Genomic DNA, 22,650 nt, shown 5'->3' with positions numbered 1-22,650 from the left:
AGATCCAGGACAGGCACCAAAGCTACACAGAGAAACCCTGTCTCGAAAAATCAAAAACACAAACAAATGTGTGTAATTATATGTAAATTTCCCTTCTAGGTTAAAAAGAAAAATGAAGTACATTCTAGTTACTGGTGGTGTTATATCAGGAATTGGAAAAGGAGTCATTGCCAGTAGTGTGGGCACAATACTCAAGTCATGTGGCTTACATGTAACATCAATTAAAATTGACCCCTACATTAACATTGATGCAGGAACATTCTCTCCTTATGAACATGGTAAGCAAACTGTATTTTTCCCTTTTCTAAGTAGTAACTGTGTCTGGAAGAATATGCTAGCTCTTGGGGATTAGGTGTACATCTTGCCTAACTTCCATTTCTTGCCTTCTGGAATGGTCCTTAGTGTAACAGAATGATGTTTTTCCCCCTCAGATTAAAAGGAAGCAGCTACCTTAATAGATAACTCATTGTTTAGAATCAAAGAGTTTCTATAATAGATGTGAAATGGGGCCCGGTGGGAGTGGTGGCAGCTGAATGAAAATTTTTCATTTCATTTGAAAACTGGAATATATTTGAGAAGACGAAATAAGCTGTTTCTGTAGAAATTGTATGAGTAGGTAGAAGCTGTAAGGCCCTATCATAACAAGTGTCCTTCAAACAGAGAGGCCTGTTGTATAGGGACCTAGCAACAGGCAGGTCTTAGACTTAAAGGGTGGTTAAGCTTGGGATTCTGTTTTGCTACTGGAGTTTGTATAATATTTATAATGAGGATCTTTTGAAGTGAGTGAAAGGTGAAACTGAATAAGAGTGGAAGATAATATTCTGCTTCTTTGTTAATGAATTCCTTTTTATAGTGTGATGAATGAGTGGCCTGTCCAATACTCTTTGTTTAAAATGGAGAAGCAATGTTACAACATACCTTAAAGCTGAGTCTGGTGGCATAGGCCTGTAGTGGTAATCTATCATTTAAGGAGGCTGAGACAGGAGGATTGCAAGTTTGAGGCCAGCGTGGACTAACTACATAGTGAGCTCAGGGCCTACCTGGGCTACTTGTTGAAGGCTAGCTAAGATTATGTAGCAAGACCCTGTCAAACAGTGGAACTCAGTAAGACCCTGTGCCTTCAAGTTTTAAAATTCTAAACATTTGCTTTCTAGTGTTGAAATAAAAATCTGTAAGGATATATACTGCCATTAGTAATAAGTAGCATCAGAAGATCCATATATTAGGGGGATTTTTGTTCTCAGTTCTAGGGGATTGAACCCAGGGCTTTGTGCATGCTAGCACTGCACACGCACCTTTGGAGACATTTCAGTAGAAAGTTTTGAGCAGAGGATGGGTTCTCTCTGAAGGGTGAGGTGAGACTGTTCCTGTTGTTGAGTTTGTTCCCTATTTTGATGGTGGGAATAAATCATTCTAGGCAGCATTTCCACCACGAAGTTGCAAAGAATAAATGTGAAAGGAACGAGGCAACTTGGGCTGCTGAATAACTGCTTAGAACTGAAGTGTAGCTCAGAAGCTGGCTTGTGAAATCAATAGAGCCTTTCTTGTATATGTTATAGAAGTTTCGATTCGTCCTGCTTCTGTTGTTCTTGAACAGTTTTTGTTTGGGTAGGTCTTTTGTTAAAGATACTGTATTACTGTAAAGTCCCTTGACCCACACCTTTATGGCTGGGCTTTCCCTCCATTCCATGCTGTTTAACTGTTCCCAGTAAAGAGTGAATTCAGGCTAGAAGCATGAAGCACTCTTTTGGAGAATAATTGGCAGTTGTTTTTGTGGCATTTAATTTTCTAGAAATGATGTCCTCGCTTTGTAATCAGGTTATACAGACTTTGTTCCATCTGAATGTTTATATTTCAAGATTGAAGTTGCACCATTGCAAATGTGTTTTTCATTTCCTTGAACATGTTCATTCTTCACTGAAGGAGAAGTCTTTGTGCTGGATGATGGTGGAGAAGTTGACCTTGACTTGGGAAATTATGAGCGGTTCCTTGATATCCGCCTCACCAAGGACAATAATCTGACCACAGGGAAGATATACCAGCATGTCATTAACAAGGAGCGCAAAGGAGATTACTTGGGGAAAACTGTCCAGGGTAAGATTAAATTTACCTTTTAGGCAGAAACTATTAACCAATTTAATTTCTTTTGAGTATAAAAATTTGTTTTTATGTGATTTCAGTTTTTTGTTAAAGTGTTATTGCCAGAATACCCTTTCAGTTGAAAATTCAGAATTGTATGGTTGTTCACTCAAAAAAATCACTTGAGAAGGCTGCTGTTGCTCCAGTGATGACATAGGTGTTGTCAGACAGCGAGGTGATGGGGTTGGAGTCCAGAGAGCTGTTGCTCTTACATGCTGAGCAGTGAAGGAAGCTTCACTGGGGCATTGTGCCTGGGGCCTTGTGGAAATGAGGAGGAAATGCGCTTCCACTGCATGTTTGTTTTTCAGGCTTTTCATCTGTGTCATGTAGGCTGGTGGGAGTCTGAGAAGTGGGCTCCTGGGTTTTACCAGCTCAACAACAAGACATCTGTTGGCTATTGGGCAAAGTGTTCCCTGCATTGAAAAGGTGGCATTGGGACACCATTGGTCTAGTGGGATGGCAGTATGCTAGTTTGGACCTTTGCTTTTCTCTGAGTTATAAGAGCAGATTTGCATTTGATTTGCCTTTGCTGCACTGAGAACTAAGGTTCAGCCTGGGGCTGCCCTGGCCAGATTCTGGTCTAATCATTTCATAATTTGGGGCTTAGCTCTGTTGCTTACTAGCCCTACAAACACAGGAAGGAAAGTTCTATACCTCTTTGAGATGTGGTTTCCTTTTCGGTAAAATAGGTGGTAAAGGCTTCTGCTTGAGCTGTTAGAGTTAAAAGGCTACATCAGTATGGTGCTCCACCTTCCTGACAGAGAGAGGGTCTGTTGTGAATTAAGGTTTTGGTGGTTGTTCTGGTGTACTTGTTCCTTTGCTTGTCATCATGAAATGTCCACTCACTGTGGTCAGACCCTTAACTGGTGCTCAGCATATGTGATAAAGAGATCATTGACGTCCTCATGTTAGTTGGCTGTGGGACAGACAGAAAACAAATGAGATATCTGATAAGAGTGTGACAGAAATGAAGAGCAAGGCTGGAAAGCATGAGTGGGAACGCTACTCTGGAAGGTGCCTAGGGCTCTAGGAGAGAACTTGAGCTTAGAGCCAGTCAGGGAGAGTGAAGGAGGGGGCACAGGTACATGTAGTGGTGGTTGCTAAGAGGAGAGAGGTGCTCAGCGGTTAAGAGCACTGACTGATGTTCCAGAGCACCTGGGTTCAGTTCCCAGGCCGTCTGGTGTCTGATCACACCAGGATTAAAAAAAAAAAGAAACCCACGTGACCCTTCTCCCTTTCCTTTTAAGAGGTCATGTAGGAAGAAGCACAGCCTCATTGGACCATATAGCTCAATGTCATGGGTGGAGCAAATACCACTACAGGTACACAGGCCCCAGACTACAGGGATCTGTAGGCAAGGACTAGAGGGGAAGCTGCTGTGGTTGAGACACTATAGTCTGGGGCAACAGAGTGATCACCCAGTGGATCTTGTGTGAGGCTTTCACTGAATGCTAACGAGTTTAAATGTGGAATAGTGAATTCTGATTAGTGTTTGTAGATCACTTAGCTGCTCTGTGTGATATAGATAATGAATATCTATGCAAGAGGACTGCTGCTTAACCCCAGATCATTCAAGTCACCTTTATACTTTAGGGAATTGCATTCTTGAGTCCAACAACTGTGATTCTAAAAGTGTCCCACAGTAGCTGGTTATTATTGAGTCCTGGATCCTCCTCTATCTCACAAGACATCCTCACAAGTAGAGGTGTCAATTACACCAAGCTTAAAAAAATAAAGAGGTAATTGACTCAGTGAGCCACAGCTAGTGAGTGGTGAACTGAGATTTGGCACTTTGCTGTGTTGTTAGGTCTCTTGCAGTGGATTATCTGCATTTTGGTAAACTGGAAATGTGATTTTTTGGTTTTTCGAGACAGGGTTTCTCTGTGTAGCTTTGCTCCTTTCCTGGAACTCAACTCTAGCCCAGGCTGGCCTTGAACTCACATTGATCCCCCTGGCTCTGCCTCCCGAGTGCTGGGATTAAAGGCGTGCGCCACCAGCGCCCAGCCCTGTGATATTTTATTTGTATGTTAATAAATAAGCTTGCCTGGGGACCAAGGGGAAAAGGCCAGCCATTTTTAAGTAAACAGAGAAGTCAGGCAGCACATGCCTTTAATCCCTTAGCAGGCAGGATCTCTGTGTGTTCAAGGCCACACTAGGGTACAGAGCCAAACGTGGTGACACACACCTTTAATCCCAGTACCAACCATAGAGACCTGGAGGTCTGTACAGACAGACAGTAAGTGACAGAGCTGTGTAGGAAGAGGAAGTGAGGTAGCTGGGCTGAGATAGCCAACGAGAGGGCAGAACAGCAAGGTAATAAAGGTGTGGGTAGACAGGAAGTAACGTGCATTTGGAAGCTGCAGAGTTGGTGAGGTAAAGTTCGCTGGTGGTTTTCCTTATTTCCCTGATCTAAGGCTTTCACCCCTATATTTGGCTCCATGTTTTTTATTTAATAAGATCATTTAGAAATTCGTCTACATGGAAACGAATGGCACAGGGTTCTGGTAGTCTGTTTGCTTCTGGAAAAGTGTGATGTATGTACCCACTCCATGCAGCCTTGGCTGAGAGCAGTGGGGTGGTCACAGACAGGGTCTTGTATTCGTGTGTGGCCAGAATAGTAGTAGACTGCACAGGGCAGGTGTTCTGAGGTGCTTAGGGAGCCACTCTTGGCTTCATTCTTTAAACATGGCTTCCAGCAACAGCCTAGAAATCTGGAAAGGAGACCTAGGGAAGTGTGGGCCCAAAGATTTATTGAGTCATCAAAGGCACTTCAAAAGTATTTTTATGATCTTTTTTTTTTTTTTTTTTTTGGTTTTTCGAGACAGGGTTTCTCTGTGTAGCTTTGCACCTTTCCTGGAGCTCACTTGGTAGCCCAGGCTGGCCTCGAACTCACAGAGATCCGCCTGGCTCTGCCTCCCGAGTGCTGGGATTAAAGGCGTGCACCACCAACGCCCGGCTATTTTTATGATCTTATTGCTTGTTCAGGCAAAAAGTATACCCCATTGCTTATTTATCTAGGCAAAAAAGTGTATCAGTTTGTTTCAACAGTAAATGTTATTTGTCTTCATAAATGCTGATTGATTGGCAAATGTAAGTTACAGGTTTCTTTCTTTTTCTTAGTTGTCCCTCACATCACAGATGCAATCCAGGAGTGGGTGATGAGACAGGCATTAATACCTGTAGATGAAGATGGCTTGGAACCTCAAGTGTGTGTTATTGAGGTTTGTATGATTCTTGCCTGTGTGAACTAGTTCAGACATTCCTCTCCTTAGTCATCAATAGGACCATGCCCAGCGAAAACTCAACCTTCCATTTCTGTCCATGCAGTGTGCAGCAGCAGATAGATGGTACACAGGGGAAGCAACATCTTCCCTAATAATGCTCCCTCTCAGTGTTGTGTTGGATCACTTAACACCGTCTCAGAGTGACTGGACACATTTTTGTCCCTTTCTTGATGTCGGCAGCCCTTTGCTTGCCTCTGGCAGAATTAACCCTGCTAGCTTCTTTTGCTTTGTTTTATTCTACTGTCTGTTCATCCCAGCTCAGAAGTCCCATTCACAGTCTAGTTCCTGGTTTTCCTTCCTTCCTTCCTTCCTTCCTTCCTTCCTTCCTTCCTTCCTTCCTTCCTTCCTTCCTTCCTTCCTTCCTTCCTTCTTCCTCCCCCATCTCTCTTTCTTTTTTCTTTTTTCCCTTTTTGTTTTGGTGTAGCCCTGGCTGTCCTGGAACTCGCTCTGTAGATCATGCTTGCCTCAAACTCACAGATTGGCCTGCCTCTGCCTCCCAAGTGCTGGGATTAAAGGTGTGTACCACCACTACCTGGTTCCTGGTACCTTTCAAACCCAACCTTTTTCTTAAACTGCTGTGGCAATATCTGCAATATTCTTGGAGAAATGGGGAGTATCAACTTTCACCAGAAAGCAGTGTCTGAAGACTGACATTCTGCAGGGTTAGGAGTTGGCAGTTACACTGAAATCTGGGCACTGAACAGTAGAGATTCAGTGTTAACCTCTGAGATGGTGTGTCCTTTCAGCTTGGTGGCACAGTGGGAGACATTGAAAGCATGCCCTTCATTGAGGCCTTCCGCCAGTTCCAGTTCAAGGTCAAGAGGGAGAACTTTTGTAATATCCATGTCAGTCTGGTTCCTCAGGTAAGGCATACAATTTGGCTGTAAGCTTTCAACACTAGAGGTACAAGAAATAAGAAATAAATGGGGCTGGAGAGATGGCTCAGAGGTTAAGAGCACTGGCTGTCCTTCCAAAGGTCCTGAGTTCAATTCCCAGCAACCACATGGTGGCTCACAACCATCTAGAATGAGATCTAGTGCCCTCTTCTGGCCTATAGGCATATGTGCAGACAAAACACTGTATACATAATAAATAAATCTGAAAAAAAAAAAAGAAAGAACTTCTGTGAGTTTATTACAATCACATGCGTTATATTTATTTATTTGGTGTGTGTAGGGGGTGGAGAATATATATGTCCATACCTACTGAGCCTTCTTGCCAGTCCATGGTTTGAAAGATTAAATGGAAAAGGTTTGAAAAAAATGAATCAGGAAAGTTGTAATAAAGGTGACAAGATTGAACATGTATGCTTGTCTTTGCTGTCAAAATCAGAGTGAAATAATTTTTTAAGACAAATTCAAAAAAGATAGCATGGAGATGATTTGGCAGTAATGAAAATAAGGAATTCACAAAGCACACTGACACAAAAACTGACCGAGCCTTGGGTAGGTACTGCAGCAGGGGAGCTGAGAAGCCATCCTTTTTTGCCCTGTGGACCCTCCAGAGGCTCGTGGTGGGCATTATCAGGCTCTTCTGGGAGTAGGATGAGGATAGACCTCACTGCAAAGGCTGTCCACACCTGTTTGCTTATGTGCCCAGTTAGGCATCTGCGTCTCTTTCTTGCTATAAGATAGCCCTGGTGAGGGTTTCTTGACAAGCAGGCACTGTGGACAGTTGAGGGCAGTGATGCTGAATTATAAACATGCTATGTTGCTGAGATGCTTGCTGTCTTCTACCTGTTGGTTCTCAGAGTCTTCAGAGCCAGGCTGGGCCCCTCCACATGGGAAGTCTGAGACTTCTGTTATGTGTGACTAGCCTAGGAGAAGACACTGTCCCTAAGATTCCCCACTCACCAGCCTGTCCCTCATAGGAAATTTCTAGTTTGCTTTTAGATAGGAGTCAGCAGCCTGTAACTGCGTGTGCTCAGCAGGAACTGGATGCCATAAGATAGGAACATGAGATAGGCAAGAATTGAGGTTAAGAATTAGATAAAACAGAGATGAAAGTAATAAGGAGGGAAGCTGAAGAAATACTCAAAAAGTAGGACAGAGACAGAAAATGGAGAGAAGAGGTAAGAAAGTTAGAGGGTTGGTCCATATATGTTATATATAGCAAGATATCCTGAAAATTAGAACAGGGAAATGTCTGAACCACAGGTTGTCAGGTTGTGCTTTGGGGGGGGGGCAAGGGCTATTGATTGGCTCCCCCCCCCCCCCCCCCCCCCCCCGTTTATTTATTTATTATGCATATAGTGATCTGTCTGCATGTGTGCCTGGACACTGGATCTCATTATAGATGGTTGTGAGCCACCATGTGGTTCCTGGGAATTGAATTCAGGGACCTCTGGAGGAAGAACAGTTAATGCTCTTAACCTCTGAGCCATTTCTCTAGCCCCTGATTGGGCTATTTTTTAAAAACAGGCTTGTTTTATTGAAATAAATTTACATTCTTTGCTTGGTGTCATCTGTGGCTGCTTTTATACTGAAACAACAAAGTTGAGTATATATGACAAGCCATATCGTCCACAAAGCTCAAAATAATAACAGTAGTAATAATAATGCGCTTTGAGATATATAAAATGTGTCATAATGTAGCTCAGAGTGGCCTGGACTCACTGGTGTAGTCTAGGCCGCTGGCCTTGAACTTTTAACAATCTTCTTGTCTCAGCCTCCTAAGTGTTGAGGTAATAAGCATGAGCCATGATGCAAGGCTGAACCCTAAAATAGTTATTATTTGGCTCCTTACAGAGTTTTCTGACCTGATCTGAATGAGGTAACTTCAAGACACAGTTTCTAGATTGGAAGAGCCCATTGAGTGCTAACTACATTGAGTATAAAATGGCCAGCACTAAGGTTCATAGCTATGAGAGTACAGAATAATGGAGCAGAAGGCCTCAAAGGCCCTCAAGAAAAAAATCAAGTCAGTATGGCCAAACTCAGAACTAGAAGAAAGTGAAACCATTGCATTAAACATTCTCAAGACAGTGATTCTCAACCTGCCTAATGCTGCAGCCCTTTATAATACAGTTCCTTATGTTGTGGTGACCCCTATCATAACATTATTTGTGCTGCTACTTCATAACTAATTTTACTACTGTTATGAATTGTAATAGAAATACCTATTTTTCTGATGGTCTTAGGTGACCCTGTGAAAAGGCCATGTGACCCCAAAGGGGTCACAACCCACTAAGGGAAATTTCTTTCAACTGAAAACTAAACCTTGCAGACCGGTCTTAAGTGTGGGAAGAGAATAAAGGTATTTTACTATAGACAAAAGTATGGCTTATCCTGAATACTTTAAGTACTCAGGTGTGCACAGCTGAAAAGGCCGGCATCATGGGGAAGGAGGGAGAGCTCAGCAGAGCATGCCTTAGACAGTTGCTGAGGTAGCAGTAAAGCAGGGCAGTAGACTTGGGAGTTGACATGGACTGGGGCAGAGCTCAATGGCAACCCTTGTCCTTAGTGTGGGTAAAGCCCTGGTTCAGTTCTGCCCCAATATAGTTATAAAAAAACTCATTATTTGTAGGGTTTGGAGAGTCAGAAGACAAGTTGTGTAATACATAGAACCATTTGACTTCATGTGTAACTTCAATAAAAAATCAAGGCTTAATTGTACAATCATTCTCTTTTCAGAGGTTTAGAGAAAAGTCAGTGCTTGGAAACTGTCAGAGAAATGAGCCACTTTTTTTTTCTTTTGTAAAACAGCCAAGTTCAACAGGGGAACAGAAGACAAAACCCACCCAGAACAGTGTTCGGGAGCTTAGAGGACTCGGGCTTTCTCCAGACTTGGTAAGGTTTCCCTCAGTGCCTGGTTTTGGTGGTGTCGTTGCCCCATCTAATTAAGATCTGACCTCTGTGGCAGGATGGACGTTTGTCAGTAGGCGTTTGATGGTGGAGAAAACAGTGCTTTGAGTGGGACTGGAGTTTGTGGTTTTTTTGCAGGCATGTGTGAAGGAAGCCTTGTGCCTCCTGTGTCTTGCTTCTCACAGTCCTTTATTCCTCCCAAGAACATTAAGTCAGTTAGCTCCGGTAGTTCACTGCTTCCCCAGGGCTGTCTCCTGCTCTCTTTGGGTATAGGAGTTTGGGTTTTGAAAAGATAGTGGTGTGTTTGTGGATCATGTGCACTGTTGCTTAGAACTGACATTTTCATCCATCTCAGAGCATTTTCTCTATTTTAATTCCAGTTGTGGAAGGCCCTATTTTGATCCTTCCTTCTGTTCCAAGTCCCTTGTTTTCTTAATTGCTAGGTGGTGTGCAGGTGCTCAAACCCCCTTGACACATCCGTGAAAGAGAAAATATCAATGTTCTGCCATGTGGAACCGGAGCAAGTAAGTACATTTCACCCTGGAAATGACTTTTTACTTCTAATTGTCTGTAGCCTTGACTGATCCACTTCTCGAGACTTTTTGTTTCACAGTTGGTGACAGAAGACTGTTCCCTAGATCTTAACACAACTTTTCCTGTCTTCTCCCATTCCTTGGGTTTTTTTTTTTTTTTTTTTTTTTTTTTTTTTTTTTTTTTTTTTTTTTGGTGTGTGCGTGCGTGCGTGCGTGCATGCATTGTTGATTTCTCTGTAGCCCTGGCTGTCCTGGAACTTACTCTAGATCAGGCTGCCCTTGAACTCACACAGAACTGCCTGTTTCTGCCTCTGCCTCCTGAGTGCTGGGATTAAAGGTATACACCACTACTGCGTGGCCCTATTTCCTTGTTCTTTATTCCCTGTTTGGGGTGAACATCCTTCTGTTTTCCTAAGGTCCCACATTATTTCCTGGTATCCAGGACCTTGTGCATGACAGTCAGGTAAGCTTAACATTGAGCATCCCCGGCCCTTAGTCTTTTGAGATGAAGTCTTGCTTTGTGGTTCATGCTGGCCTTGACCTTATGTTTGTCTAGCCTTAAGCCTCTCAGGTGCTAGGATCACCACAGGTTTGTGCCCCCAGCCTAGCTGTTGCCTTGCTTTTGTGCGTGGTAATTCATGTTCAGGAACCAGAGTCTCCTCTGTTTCTGTTGGTCCAGCATTTCTTGTTCATTTTATTACTAAGGGTCTAGCTAGGACAGTGTCACCAGTCAGTGGTCAGGGTCTGGGCCAGGTGTTTTCAGGTTTTTGTCCTCTTATCCAAAGAATTGGAAATAAGGGCTCACATAGATTTGCAAAAGAAACAAGCTAACTTGAGAGCTAAGTGGTTGAAGATTGACCGTGTGTCACATGAGCGAGAGTACTCAAGGACCCAGTTATGGCTCAGAGCTTCTTTTTTTTTTTTTTTTTTTTTTTTTTTTTCCGTTTTTCGAGACAGGGTTTCTCTGTGTAGCTTTGCGCCTTTCCTGGAACTCACTTGGTAGCCCAGGCTGGCCTCGAACTCACAGGGATCCGCCTGGCTCTGCCTCCCGAGTGCTGGGATTAAAGGCGTGCGCCACCACCGCCCGGCTTTCAGAGCTTCTTTTTATGGAGTTTAAGATGAGGAGTTAGACACTAAAAGGTATAGTTTGGATTAATAGATTAAATCATATACTTTTACCTAGTGTGCCTGTCTCTTCCCACAGTGCATCTGATTTTAATCATATGTAAATCCAATTACACATAGTCATCATAAGATGGTAAATAGGATATTCTCCCAAAAAGATGCTGGAGGATACAGTTTTGCCTTACTTAATTAAGCATGTACACTACAAACCAGTTCAGGCCAGATCAACCCTTCTATTTTTCATGCCCAGATATGTCAGGAGTTTTCTTGAATACAAACTGTCTAAATTTGGTTGTTATGGCTTCACCGGCAGGGAAGTTTACAGTATTGCTCCGGGATGGTAGTGCACGTAACCTGGTGCAGGGTGGGGTCGAGGAAATCTGATATTACTGGGTACATTGAAGATGGGTGTGTGTGCACAATATGTGCAAGTGAAGGAACTAGGTTGCCAAATATAGTGTTAAAAGGTTTGGGGGGGGCAGTGTACATAACCCAGACCAAGTGTGGGTCCCAATCTAGACTGTCTACTGTGTTTACCTAGTACTTATGAAAAGCTTTTTTTTTTTTTAAGATTTATTTATTTATTATGTATACAGCATATATGACTGCAGGTCAGAAGAGGGCACCAGATCTCATTACAGATGGTTGTGAGCCACCATGTGGTTGCTGGGAATTGAACTCAGGACCTCTGGAAGAGCAGTCAGTGCTCTTAACCTCTGAGCCATCTCTCCAGCCCCATGAAAAGCTTTTATTACACCCTCCTTAACCCTTGGGGTAATCACTTCTCTCTCTGGGTTGCTTCTATGTCTCAGATATGCTAGTGGTGAGTCTGGTGTGCCCCTTGATGTATGTGTACACATGCATCCATTTTATGTTTCTGGTGTCTAGGATGTTATGGCTCCTACATCCATTTTAGTCTGTTACTGTGTTAACAGATCCTGTGATATCTAAGTATGGTGCTTATTTATGGAAACTCTAGTGGGTATAAATAGAACTTATGGCATTGGTCAGTGTGTTGGGATTTCTTTTTTAAAGTTATTTTATGCATGAGTGTTTTGTTTACATGTATGTGTGTGTATTGTATGCATGCTTGGTATTTGTAGAGGCCAGAAGTGGGCATTGGATCTGGAACTGGAGTTGCAGATGGTTGTGAGGTATCTTGTTGGGACTTGAACCTAGATCCTCTAGAAGAATAGCCAGTGTTCTTAACAGCCAAGTGGTCTCTTTAGTCTCAGCTTTTCATTCTTACAGCAGAATACCTGAGGCAACTAATTTAATAAAGAAGAGGGTTTATAGTTTGGAGACTGAGTCTAAACAGTGTAGTACAGACTCTGGGAAGGTTCCATGGTGGCAACTGGTAGAGTGCAGGGGTTGGAAAGATCAACTTTTCAGCCAGGCTGCAGAGGCCAGGTTCTTTGCGGGAACTCAAGTGTTATAGGAAGAGTGTCTTATTCCTTCCAAGGGATGATTCCCGAAGACTCAAGGACTTCTAGACCTGGTCTTAAAGTTCCACAGCACCTTCCAGTTATGCCAGCTTGGGCCCAATGTTACAGCCACATTGGGCGCTTGAGGGGCCTCAAACCCTGTGGAAACCCTAACACTCAGAATTGGCTGAAGGAGATCAGAAGAAAGGTACAGGCAAGGAGTTTCCACGTGAGAGTATTTAGAGTTTGTTTTACTGCTCCATGACTGAGGGTCAGGAGACCAAGCAGAAGAGTCCAGCTAATCTGATCAGGAACAGGGGCCTTAAAATGAGAGCAGTCTACTTAATGAGACTTGGAGGAGAATTTGCTAGAAGGGGCAGTTCAGATCATGGGGCCAGAGGACATTTCCTTGACTTTTATGGAGGACTTCTTGAGGACTCAGGCCTTGGGGTAAAGGCATCTGGGGCTGGAGTCAGGTTCCTTGTCCTACTCTTAAGCCAGGGGCTCCTTCTTAGCCCTTGCTTCACACTCAATCCATGGAGCACAGAATGATTGTCATTTTTTTACAGTGGCCCTTTATTGTATATTATTATTATTATTTTAGTTTTTTGAGACAGGATTTCTCTATGTAGCTTTGGAGCCTTTCCTGGAACTCACTCTGGCCTGGGCTGGCCTTAAACTCACAGAGATCCGCCTGCCTCTGCCTCCTGAGTGCTGGGATTAAAGGCGTGCACCACCACTGACCTATTGTGTATTTCAGGTATTTCTGTCTTCACAAGTGAAGAGGGAGGAGATTTCTTTTCATTAGCAGAATTGACTTTCATAAGAATTATTCTCTGTGCGTGACAGTGCACTCCTTTAATCCCATATTTGGGAGGCAGAGGCAGGTGGATCTCCTGAGTTTGAGGCCAGCCTCGTCTACAGAGTGAATTCCAGGACAGCCATGGCTACATGTTTCAAAAAAACAAAAGCTGTGAAAACTTTTTACTGTTACTGAGGAGTATTCCACATTTAGTACAGATTTGAATTTCAGGTCTTCTTCCTATTTTAAACATTGGATTGTAAGAAGTTAGTCCGACTGTAGTCTTTTGTCAGGTATGTGATAGGCAATGTGTTTTCAGCCTCTGGCTTGCTTTTTATGCTCTTAGTGGAGCATAGACACTTTGACATGTTCAGTGTTTTCTTCTGTGGGTTGTGCTGCTTTCTGGCTATTTAAGAACTCTGCTTAATCATGGTCATGAAGATTTTCCTCAATTTTCTTTAAAGTTTTATATCACACCAGACCTGTCTGAGTCAGGGTCTGTGTACAGTGCAGGTAAGGAGTGACAGAGTATCTCTTTGTGGGTGGATATCCAGGCACCCAGCCCTGTTTGTTGAAAGGGCTATCTTTTTTTTTTTTTTTTTGGTTTTTCGAGACAGGGTTTCTCTGTGTAGCTTTGCGCCTTTCCTGGAACTCACTTGGTAGCCCAGGCTGGCCTCGAACTCACAGAGATCCGCCTGGCTCTGCCTCCCGAGTGCTGGGATTAAAGGCGTGCGCCACCACCGCCCGGCCGAAAGGGCTATCTTGTGATAAAAATTTTTATATTGTATGTAAGATTTGCTTCATAAACTTTAGATTTATGTATGACTTCATAATTTTTGTTACTATAATTTAAAATATTGTATTATTTAGAAGTGGCCCACATGTGGGGCACCTTAATCTCTTTTGATCTGTAGTCTAGCATCCTCCTAAAATAATGTTAGATGTGGTTTTCTGTTAAGTCTTGTTTTTTGATGGGCACACACAGGCAGTTGTGATACATGCATGTAGTCCCAGTTGCTTTTAGTTTTTCAAATCACATTGTATTTCTTGTTGGACTGTAATGGGTGACATCTCCAGGATCTCTGAATTGTGACAGGGTTTCTCTGTGTTCCCTTGTTCTTTTAGTTCTCTAGACTTTTAACAGTAAGCAGGAGTTTCAAGTGTTAGACTGTAGGTATTTTATATTTTCAGAATTTCCCTAATACTCTTAATTTATCTCATTTTTATTATGAGCAGGTTCTGAATTTTTGTCACCTGTATCCACAGAAATCTTTTTTTTTTTTTCTCCTTTTTTTTTTTCTTTTCTTGTGACAGGGTTTCTCTGTGTAGTTTCGGTGCCTGTCCTAGAACTCTCTATGTAGACCAGACTGGCCTCGAACTCACAGAGATCTGCCTGCCTCTGCCTCCCAAGTGCTGGGATCAGAGCCGTGCACCACCATTGACCCCCCCCCCCTTTTTTTTTTATAACTTCACTTGTTTCCCACTTCTTGCTGGTCTTCTACCTTTTTCCTGCTGTGTAAATCCCCTTCTACTTTCATGTCTTGTATTTGATTTTAAAATCTAGATCCTTTTGGGAAAGAAACCAAGTTCCACTTTAAAATGGCCCAGTACAATGGATTTCAAATTTGACTGCACACTGGGATAAGCTGGGAGCCTCCCACCTCCAGAGACTTGGACCTGAATGGTCAGGGGTACAGCATAGACTTAGAAATTCTTACAAACTCCTTTAGAGATTCTCCTGTACAGCTGAGTTTGAGAACCACTGATTTAAGCTATTATATGTCGATTCAGGAACGTTCTCTGTGGGCATATTTTTGTTATTTTGAGATAACCTAAGCTGGCCTCCAATTTATGTTTCTCTTGCCTTAGCCTTTTGAGTGCAGGAATTACAGCTATGTACCACCACATCTGGCTCTTTAAAGGATTTTTGTATTCATGTTCATAATAGTCTACCCACTTATTTTCTATTCTTGAATCAGTTGAGAGTTTATTTCTTTCTAGAAAATCACCCTTTTTCTGTTCCAAATTAAAGTTTCCTCCCCTTGAAATCTTGTAGATGTAACCCTAGTTAGTTATTTGTTTTTATTAAATCTCCCCCCTTTTTTTTAAACAGGTGATCTGTGTTCATGATGTTTCATCCATCTACCGGGTGCCCTTGTTGTTAGAAGAGCAAGGGGTTGTAGACTATTTTCTTCGGAGACTTGACCTTCCTATTGAGAGACAGTCACGAAAAATGCTGATGAAATGGAAAGAGATGGCAGACAGGTTTGTCATTAAGTGGTTCAGAGTGCATGCCTTAGTCTTTTGTAGGGGCTCCACCATGCTGTACTAATGTGTTAGCACTCCTGGTAGAAAAGGTGCTCATAGGAAGAGAGATGTTCAGAAGGCTAACAAAGGATTTTATAACCAGCATGTAGTTACAACACAGAGGAGGAGGACTGGCCAGGCTGGGCCTGTTCCCAGGACTCCAGGCAGTGAGTTCAGACTACAACCTTGTGCTGTACTAGCTCTCTTCAGTTCAACAGCACCACCAGCAGCCTAGTGGCAGAGGGGTACACGTATTCCCAGAGCCTACGGGCATGCTGGCCTTGACTGCAGCACTCCTGAGTCATATCACTGCTATCTAAGCTGTGTTTGGGAACATGCCATTCACTCAGCTAGAATGGGCTGAGCAGGAGTGGACTGCTGCCACCTTGTCCTGAAGCTGAGGTTGTCTCATTGCTGAGACATTAACTCAGGACCTAGAGCAGGGCGAGTCCAGTTGAAGTTGGAAAATCACTGTGATGACAATGTAAGCACACACAGTGCTCGTTCTGTTTGTTCTCTGATAACTGCTTTCACTTGGACAGTTTCTTTTTTGGTTTTTGGCCATTTATGTGAATATCTTTTGTGTCTATTTGCATGTAGCTATAAAAGTAGCCTGTAGTTTTTAATGGTCTTTTTTCATAAAACATGAAACATTGTTAGTCTGTTACTGTCTTAGTTAGGGTTTCTGTTGCTGTGAAGAGATACCGTGACTATAGCAACTCTTATAAAGGAAAACATTTAATTGGGGCTGCCTTACAGTTAAGAGGTTTAGTTTATTGTCATCATGGTGGAACGCATGGCGGCACATAAGCAGACATGGGTGCTGGAGAGTTCTACATCCGGATCCTAAGGCAGCAGGAAGAGACTGAGACACTGGACCTACCTTGAGCATCTGAAAACTCAAAGCCTGCCCCCAAGGACACACTTCCTCTAACAATGCCATACCTACTCCAACAAGGCCATATCTCCTAATAGTGCCACTCCCTATGAGCCAATGGTGGCCATTTTCTTTCAAACCACCACAGTTATTATGCTTTAAAGTGGAAATTTTTTTTTAAAGATTTATTTATTTATTATGTATACAACATGTATGACCAGAAGAGGGCACCAGACCTTATTACAGATGGTTGTGAGCCACCATGTGGTTGCTGGGAATTGAACTCAGGACCTCTGGAAGAGCAGTTGGTGCTCTTAACCTCTAAGCCATTTCTCCAGCCCTAAAGTGGAAATTTTTGATGAGTATGGACAGACATTTCCTTTGTGACTGTACCATTATTTATTTGACTTATCACATTAACTCTTATGAATTGTTTGTTCAGTTTTTTTGCCCTTTGAATTTATTTTTTTAAAATGACATTTTGTTATGTTTGTGTGCATGAGTGTGTGCATGCCACAGTATATATGTGGTCAGAGGACAACTTGTAGGGGGTCTGTTTTTTCTTTCCATTGTGGGTTCTGGGTATGGATCTCAGATGATAGGGCTTGTGTGGCAAGTGCTTTTCCCCATTGAGCCATCTCATTAACTCCAGTCATACTCTTTCCAGTCCTGCCCTTTTGATCTGAGGGCCCTTTGCCAGGCATGTTTCCTCCTTCTGCAAAAGTAATTTTAGTCTCATGATGGTGTGGACATTGCAAGTAACTGTCTTGACCCTTATTTGCTAGATATGATCGCTTGCTGGAGACCTGTTCTATCGCTCTTGTGGGCAAATACACCAAATTCTCAGACTCGTATGCCTCTGTCATTAAAGCTCTAGAGCATTCTGCATTGGCTATTAACCACAAGTTGGAGATCAAGGTAAGGAAGGGTGGTGTAAGTACAACCAAGGAGTAAATGGAAATAGCTTGTGTATGTGTTTTATATGTATATATGTATATATGTATATATGTATAATTATTATTAAAATTATATGTGGGTGCTTGTGTGTGTGCTATGGCACATGTAGAGGTCAGAAGACAATTTATAGAAGTCAGTTTTTTTCCTTCCACAATGTGGGTTCTAGGGGTTAAACTAGGTTGTCAGGCTTGACAACAATACCTTTATCCACGAACCTTTATCCACGAATCATCTTGAAGACTCAAGCCTTGTGATCTTGTAGATATCCCATGCCTAACTGCTTTATGGTTTTTGGACCTCTGCATTCATTTTTAGGGGTAAGAAAGATTCATGTTGGTTTCTGGCTCCAAGGAGACACCAGAGTATTTTCCAGAAATAATGAAAGGGCCTTAGTGCACGGATCTGAGTGTCAGTCCCCGTGGAATGGGAGGCCTTGATGGAGATAGGCATAGTGCCCAGCTGATGGTGCTGCCTAAGACCCCTGAGCTGCTCTGGTGCAATGTCAGTACATGCTCCCATCAAGTGTCATGGTTAAGGGCACAGACTCCAGAGCCTGGGGTGCTGGCTCTGTTGCCCAAGTGCTCTGTGATCTTAGATATGTTAACCTCTCCTGCCTAGGTTTCCTTTAAAAGGGATTGGGATAGCCCTTCCTCCTTGGTTAAGAACTAAATTATTTACTGGGAACTGCTGAGATGGAGTCTGCTATATAGTAACTGCTAGATGTAATCACTTCCTTCGGAAGTCAACTGGTCCATTTAGAGCTCTTGTTCCTATTTCACTGGCTGGAGCTTTTCAGGAGATGGAGGAGAGGGGAGTGGGAGGTTGGTGCCCAGGGCCCCATGTAGCTGTGCCCCCCCATGGTTGGTGTTGTGGTTTGCTTCCTTCTTCACACAGTTCTCTGTGATGATTGAGTTACTGTGTACCTGCAGATAGGTTCCCAGAGAGTGACCTGGTGTATGTGTTAAGAAATGGAAGACCCCATTTTACTATCTTGACTCCTTTGGTGTTTTTTTTTTTTTTTTTTTTTTTTTTGCTAGTTCTTTTCATCATTGATTTATTTTATCTATTTGAGATTAGCTTGTGGCCACCATGTGTTCAATGGTGGAGGTTGAGAGAAGAATCAAGAATTAAATACTCCAGCTTTTTAGGAATGCTGAGACTCTCAGACATAGAACACCTAGGAAAGAGGATCACTTGCCATGGTAGATATATGAGAGAGGAAGGCCTGTGGAGGTTGAAAGGGGTTGGGAAGGCAGAGGGAAGGAAGGATGTCCAAAGGCCTGGGGATATAGAACAGTTCAATTCAGTGTGACCTAGAGAGGGTCTGAAGATAGTAGTGAGGACATGAACTGGGTCAACACAGAGGTTTGGGGAAATAACTGCAAGATATTAGACAGGGGAGATTAGGAACAGTAGCAAAAATAACTTAATTTTTAAAATATCCAAAAGACTTGAAGAGAGGATTCTACAGGAAATAAACCGGGTATAATCTGAGCAGTTTTCAGGTAAAGCAAAATTGGGGTGAATCAAGGTAAGATCAGAACTTCAAGGTCATTTTCAGCTACATTGTATTAGAATCTAACAATGCTAAAATGCTTATATATTATTGTTTATAAGTTATATTTTGATTTGGATTTGAATCCAACCTAGAATATATGAGAACCTGTCTCAAAAAGGAAGGGGGAGAGGCAAGGAAAGAAACTGTAAAATAACATGATTGTGGAGAGATTCTTAGCACTTGGTTTTCACAGAAATAACTGCAAATGAATCCCAGTGGGCACATACCCAATAAGGGTGGCTGAGAGGACAGGGGTCCTTGTGCTTTGCTGCCAGGAAGATGTGTTAAAAGTGCAGTGCTTTGGAAAGCAGCCCGACAGTTTCATGTAAAAGTGGAATAGTATGGCCTTATACTTTCATGACATAGTATTTACTCAAGAGAAGTGGAAATGTTTTGGGCTGAGGAGGTAGCTCAGTTGGTAGAGTGCTTGCTTACCTAGCATTCAATAAACCCCTGTGTTCGGTTCCCAGCACCACATAAAACTTTGCATGGTGCTGCATGCCTGTAATCTTGGTACTTGGGAAATAGAGACAGGAGAATCAGAAGTTCAGGGTCATTCTCAGCTACATAATGTAGGTGGAGGCTAGCCTGAGCTGTTTGAGACCCTTTAAAAAACAAAACAACACACACACACACACACACACACACACACAAGGTTTTATGCCATCTCAAGTCTAGAAACAATGCAAATATCTCTAGCAGGTCAATGAGTAGAGTGTGATGTATTCATGTAGTGGAAATTGATTCAGCAATATAAAGGAACAAACATCCATATTGTGCTGCATGGGTGGATGTCAGAGAGTCTGAGCAAAAGAAGCCAGGCTCAAGACTACAGGTGTGTAGCTCCATGGACACAGTTCTAGAAGAGACAATGGAGTTGTAGAAGAGGCAAGGCTAGTCTGTGGTGGCAGAATCAGCCCTATGATTGGAATTGAGAAGCAGGGGACAGCTGTTCCCAGGGTGAAAAGGGTGTTTAGGGACAATGGCACTGTTTCTTTGGATGATATCTTCATGGGGTACCTTCTGTCTTCACAGGTTGCGTCTGTCTTATGGGGTATGTCTTAGTCAGGGTTACTATTGCTGTGATGAAACATGACCAAAGCAACTTGGGGAGGAAAGGGCTTATTTGGGTTATGCTGCCACATCGCAGTTCATCATCAGAAGAAGTCAAGACAGGAATTCAATCAAGGGAGGACCCTGGAGACAGGAGCTGATGAAGAGGCCTTGGAGGAGTGCTACTTACTGGCTTGCTCCTCATGGCTTGCTCAGCCTGCTTTTTTATATAGAACCTAGAATTACCAGCCCAGGGAGGGCACCACCTACAATGGGCTGGGTCCTCCCTATCAATCACCAATCAAGAAAATGCCCCACAGGCTCACCTGCAGCCTGATATTCAGGAGTTATTTTCTCAACTCTGTTATGACTCTGTAGCTTGTGTCAAGTTGACACAAAACTAGCCAGTACAGGGTACATTGGACAAATATTCCTAAAGTGTTTATATCTTATTGTTTATAAGTCATACTTTGATTCAGGTGGGAAAAAAAAAATGGAAAAACCAGCTGGCCAAATAAACCAAAAACCTCTGTGGAAAGTGTCATTTGAACAGAGAATAGAGTCTCCTCCAGTGGCTTATGTTAGTCCAGTCCATGAGAGTCTGTTAAAGGGTATCAGTGGATTTATTAAGATATAAAATGGGGAGAAATATACTTACAGATAAAGCACAAAGTTGTTGTGTCCTCTGTTCTGCCTGGGGGTGAATAAATGGAACCAGCTATCTGGTCTCTGACCAGAGAGGGGAGGGATGGCGGGGGAGAGAGGGAAAGCGGGGGAGGGAGAGAGAGCGAGCCTCTTCCTCAGTTCTAAGCAGTCATGTACCCAAAAAAACCATGCCTCTATCAGACCAGATACCCCAAGGTCATTGGGGGAGCGAATTCTCACAGCATTTCTCCCTTTTTTCTAAATAAGAAGGTTCTAAACCTAATACAAAGTTATACACAATAAGAACAATCATCAAGTATTGTCTAAAAGAAAGAAAAGGTAATAACATAAACAAGAATGGAGCAATAACCAACTAGGAGAATATCAAACAAGAAACATATACTAAATGTCTAGGCAAAAGGTGATTGGCAAGTTACAGAGATTACTCCAAAAGCTGTCCTATCCTGAAGAATCTAAATTTTGTACCTGAAATGCTCTTAGTTAAAATATGAGAGGATTGTAACTATAACTATCTAGTCTTCAACCCCATCAAAGATCTGAGAAGGAAAATATTACCTGAGTGAGCAGGAAGTGCAAATAAGCAACTTCTGAAACATGCAAGGTGTGATAGAAACAGTTGGCTGCCTGGACAGTTACCCCGTGTTTCTCTGCAAGATTGGGGCACCACTTTTGGCAACAGGCCTAGAATATCTGACAGACCATTTTCAGAATCAGGAAAGTTTGAAAGACTGTCCTACCCTATCTTGGCAAAGTTCAGCAGTTGCTTTTCTTTGTGTCCTGCTCATCTGGATGGGACAGCATGCTTACTGTTAGCAAGAAGATCTAAATACTCTATGTGGAGTTGGTAGAATTGGACTTGAAGGTTAAATAATTTTAAAGGGGACCCTTAATTAAAATATTATTTAATTTTATTAAATTATTAAATGATAAATTATTGAATTATGATCACTTTAAAACTGAAATTAAGAGAAATGGAACATTGATAATGTTATTTGAAAGTTGCGAGTGTGGTTGGATTAATAAGCTTCTATTTCTTTCCCTGCCTGGTGCCCTAGTACATCGATTCCACAGATCTGGAGCCCAGTACCCTGCAGGAGGAGCCTGTGCGTTACCATGAAGCATGGCAGAAGCTCTGCAGTGCTCAGTAAGTAGCCTTCTCTGCTATGGTGCTTATGCCCGTCAGTGCAGACCTGTGCTCCCAGTGCTGAGGGGGAGGTCATTTGCCTGTGAAAATGTCTTTGAATGATTTGACTACCTAGTAAATGGAATAATTTGTAAAAAAAAAAAAAAAAAAAAAAAAAAAAAAGTGCAGCATTATTGTTGGATCTGAAGAAACATAGTCTCATTTTTCTGATTCTTGCTGTGCACACCTTGTCACGAGGCTTAAAGATTGTTTTCATCCAGATCATTTAATGAGTAGCCATCGGTTGAGTCTCATAAATTGTTCTTGATAGCTGCTGCTACTACTACTACTACTACTACTACTACTACTATTTTGAGTATTGAGAATCGAATGCTGGGCCATGTGCACTCTACCACTAAACCATATCCCCAGGTCCTCTTTTCTTTCTTTCTTTCTTTTCTTTTTTTTTTAAATTTATTTATTTATTATGTATACAGTGTTCTGCCTGCATGCCAGAAGAGGGAGCCAGATCTCATTGTAGATGGTTGTGAGCCACCATGTGGTTGCTCTTAACCGCTGAGCCATCTCTCCAGCCCCTCTTTTTGTTTTTTTTTTTAAGACAAGGTTTCTCTGCTTAGCCTTGGCTGCCCTAGAACTCTAGTCTGGCCTTGAACTCAGAGATCTGCCTACCTCTGCCTTCCAAGTGTTGAGATTAAAGGTGTGTGCTACTTATGCCCAGTTAGGTTTTTCTTAAAATAGTAAAAACGAGAAGGAAGTTTGACTACACTAGAGTAGTCAGTGTTATGAGGCTCTGAACTGCTGAGGAGGAGAGGCCCCTCCCTCATCGAGGGGCTCACTGAGAGGAGCATTGGAATCTGGAGGAAATGTGAACTGACTGCACCTTGAACACACCCATAGTCTGGTACTTAGGAGGCTGAGGCAGGAGGATTGTGAATTTGAAGCCAGCCTGGGCTATACTGAAAGACCTATGTCAACAAA

At 42.6% G+C, this 22,650-nt stretch overlaps 1 protein-coding gene across 1 annotated transcript in view; it reads left to right on the top strand.

Moving 5' to 3' along the window:
* Ctps1 (CTP synthase 1) overlaps window positions 1–22,650 on the top strand; it is a 36,320-nt gene that overhangs the window by 3,701 nt on the left and 9,969 nt on the right. Inside the window, exons 2-10 of the mRNA XM_006987258.4 lie at window positions 100–278; window positions 1,924–2,094; window positions 5,260–5,360; window positions 6,170–6,286; window positions 9,128–9,211; window positions 9,670–9,750; window positions 15,224–15,375; window positions 17,080–17,212; window positions 21,584–21,672. Of these exons, the coding sequence (XP_006987320.1) occupies window positions 113–278; window positions 1,924–2,094; window positions 5,260–5,360; window positions 6,170–6,286; window positions 9,128–9,211; window positions 9,670–9,750; window positions 15,224–15,375; window positions 17,080–17,212; window positions 21,584–21,672 (1,094 nt within the window). The 5' untranslated portion in view covers window positions 100–112. The remainder of the gene's footprint in view (window positions 1–99; window positions 279–1,923; window positions 2,095–5,259; window positions 5,361–6,169; window positions 6,287–9,127; window positions 9,212–9,669; window positions 9,751–15,223; window positions 15,376–17,079; window positions 17,213–21,583; window positions 21,673–22,650) is intronic.

This window comes from Peromyscus maniculatus, chromosome 2 (genome assembly GCF_049852395.1).
Source record: "Peromyscus maniculatus bairdii isolate BWxNUB_F1_BW_parent chromosome 2, HU_Pman_BW_mat_3.1, whole genome shotgun sequence".
In the NCBI taxonomy this organism is placed as follows: domain Eukaryota; kingdom Metazoa; phylum Chordata; class Mammalia; order Rodentia; family Cricetidae; genus Peromyscus; species Peromyscus maniculatus.
Note: the sequence above shows the minus strand (reverse complement) of the source record. Positions and strands in the feature narration are given on the sequence as shown.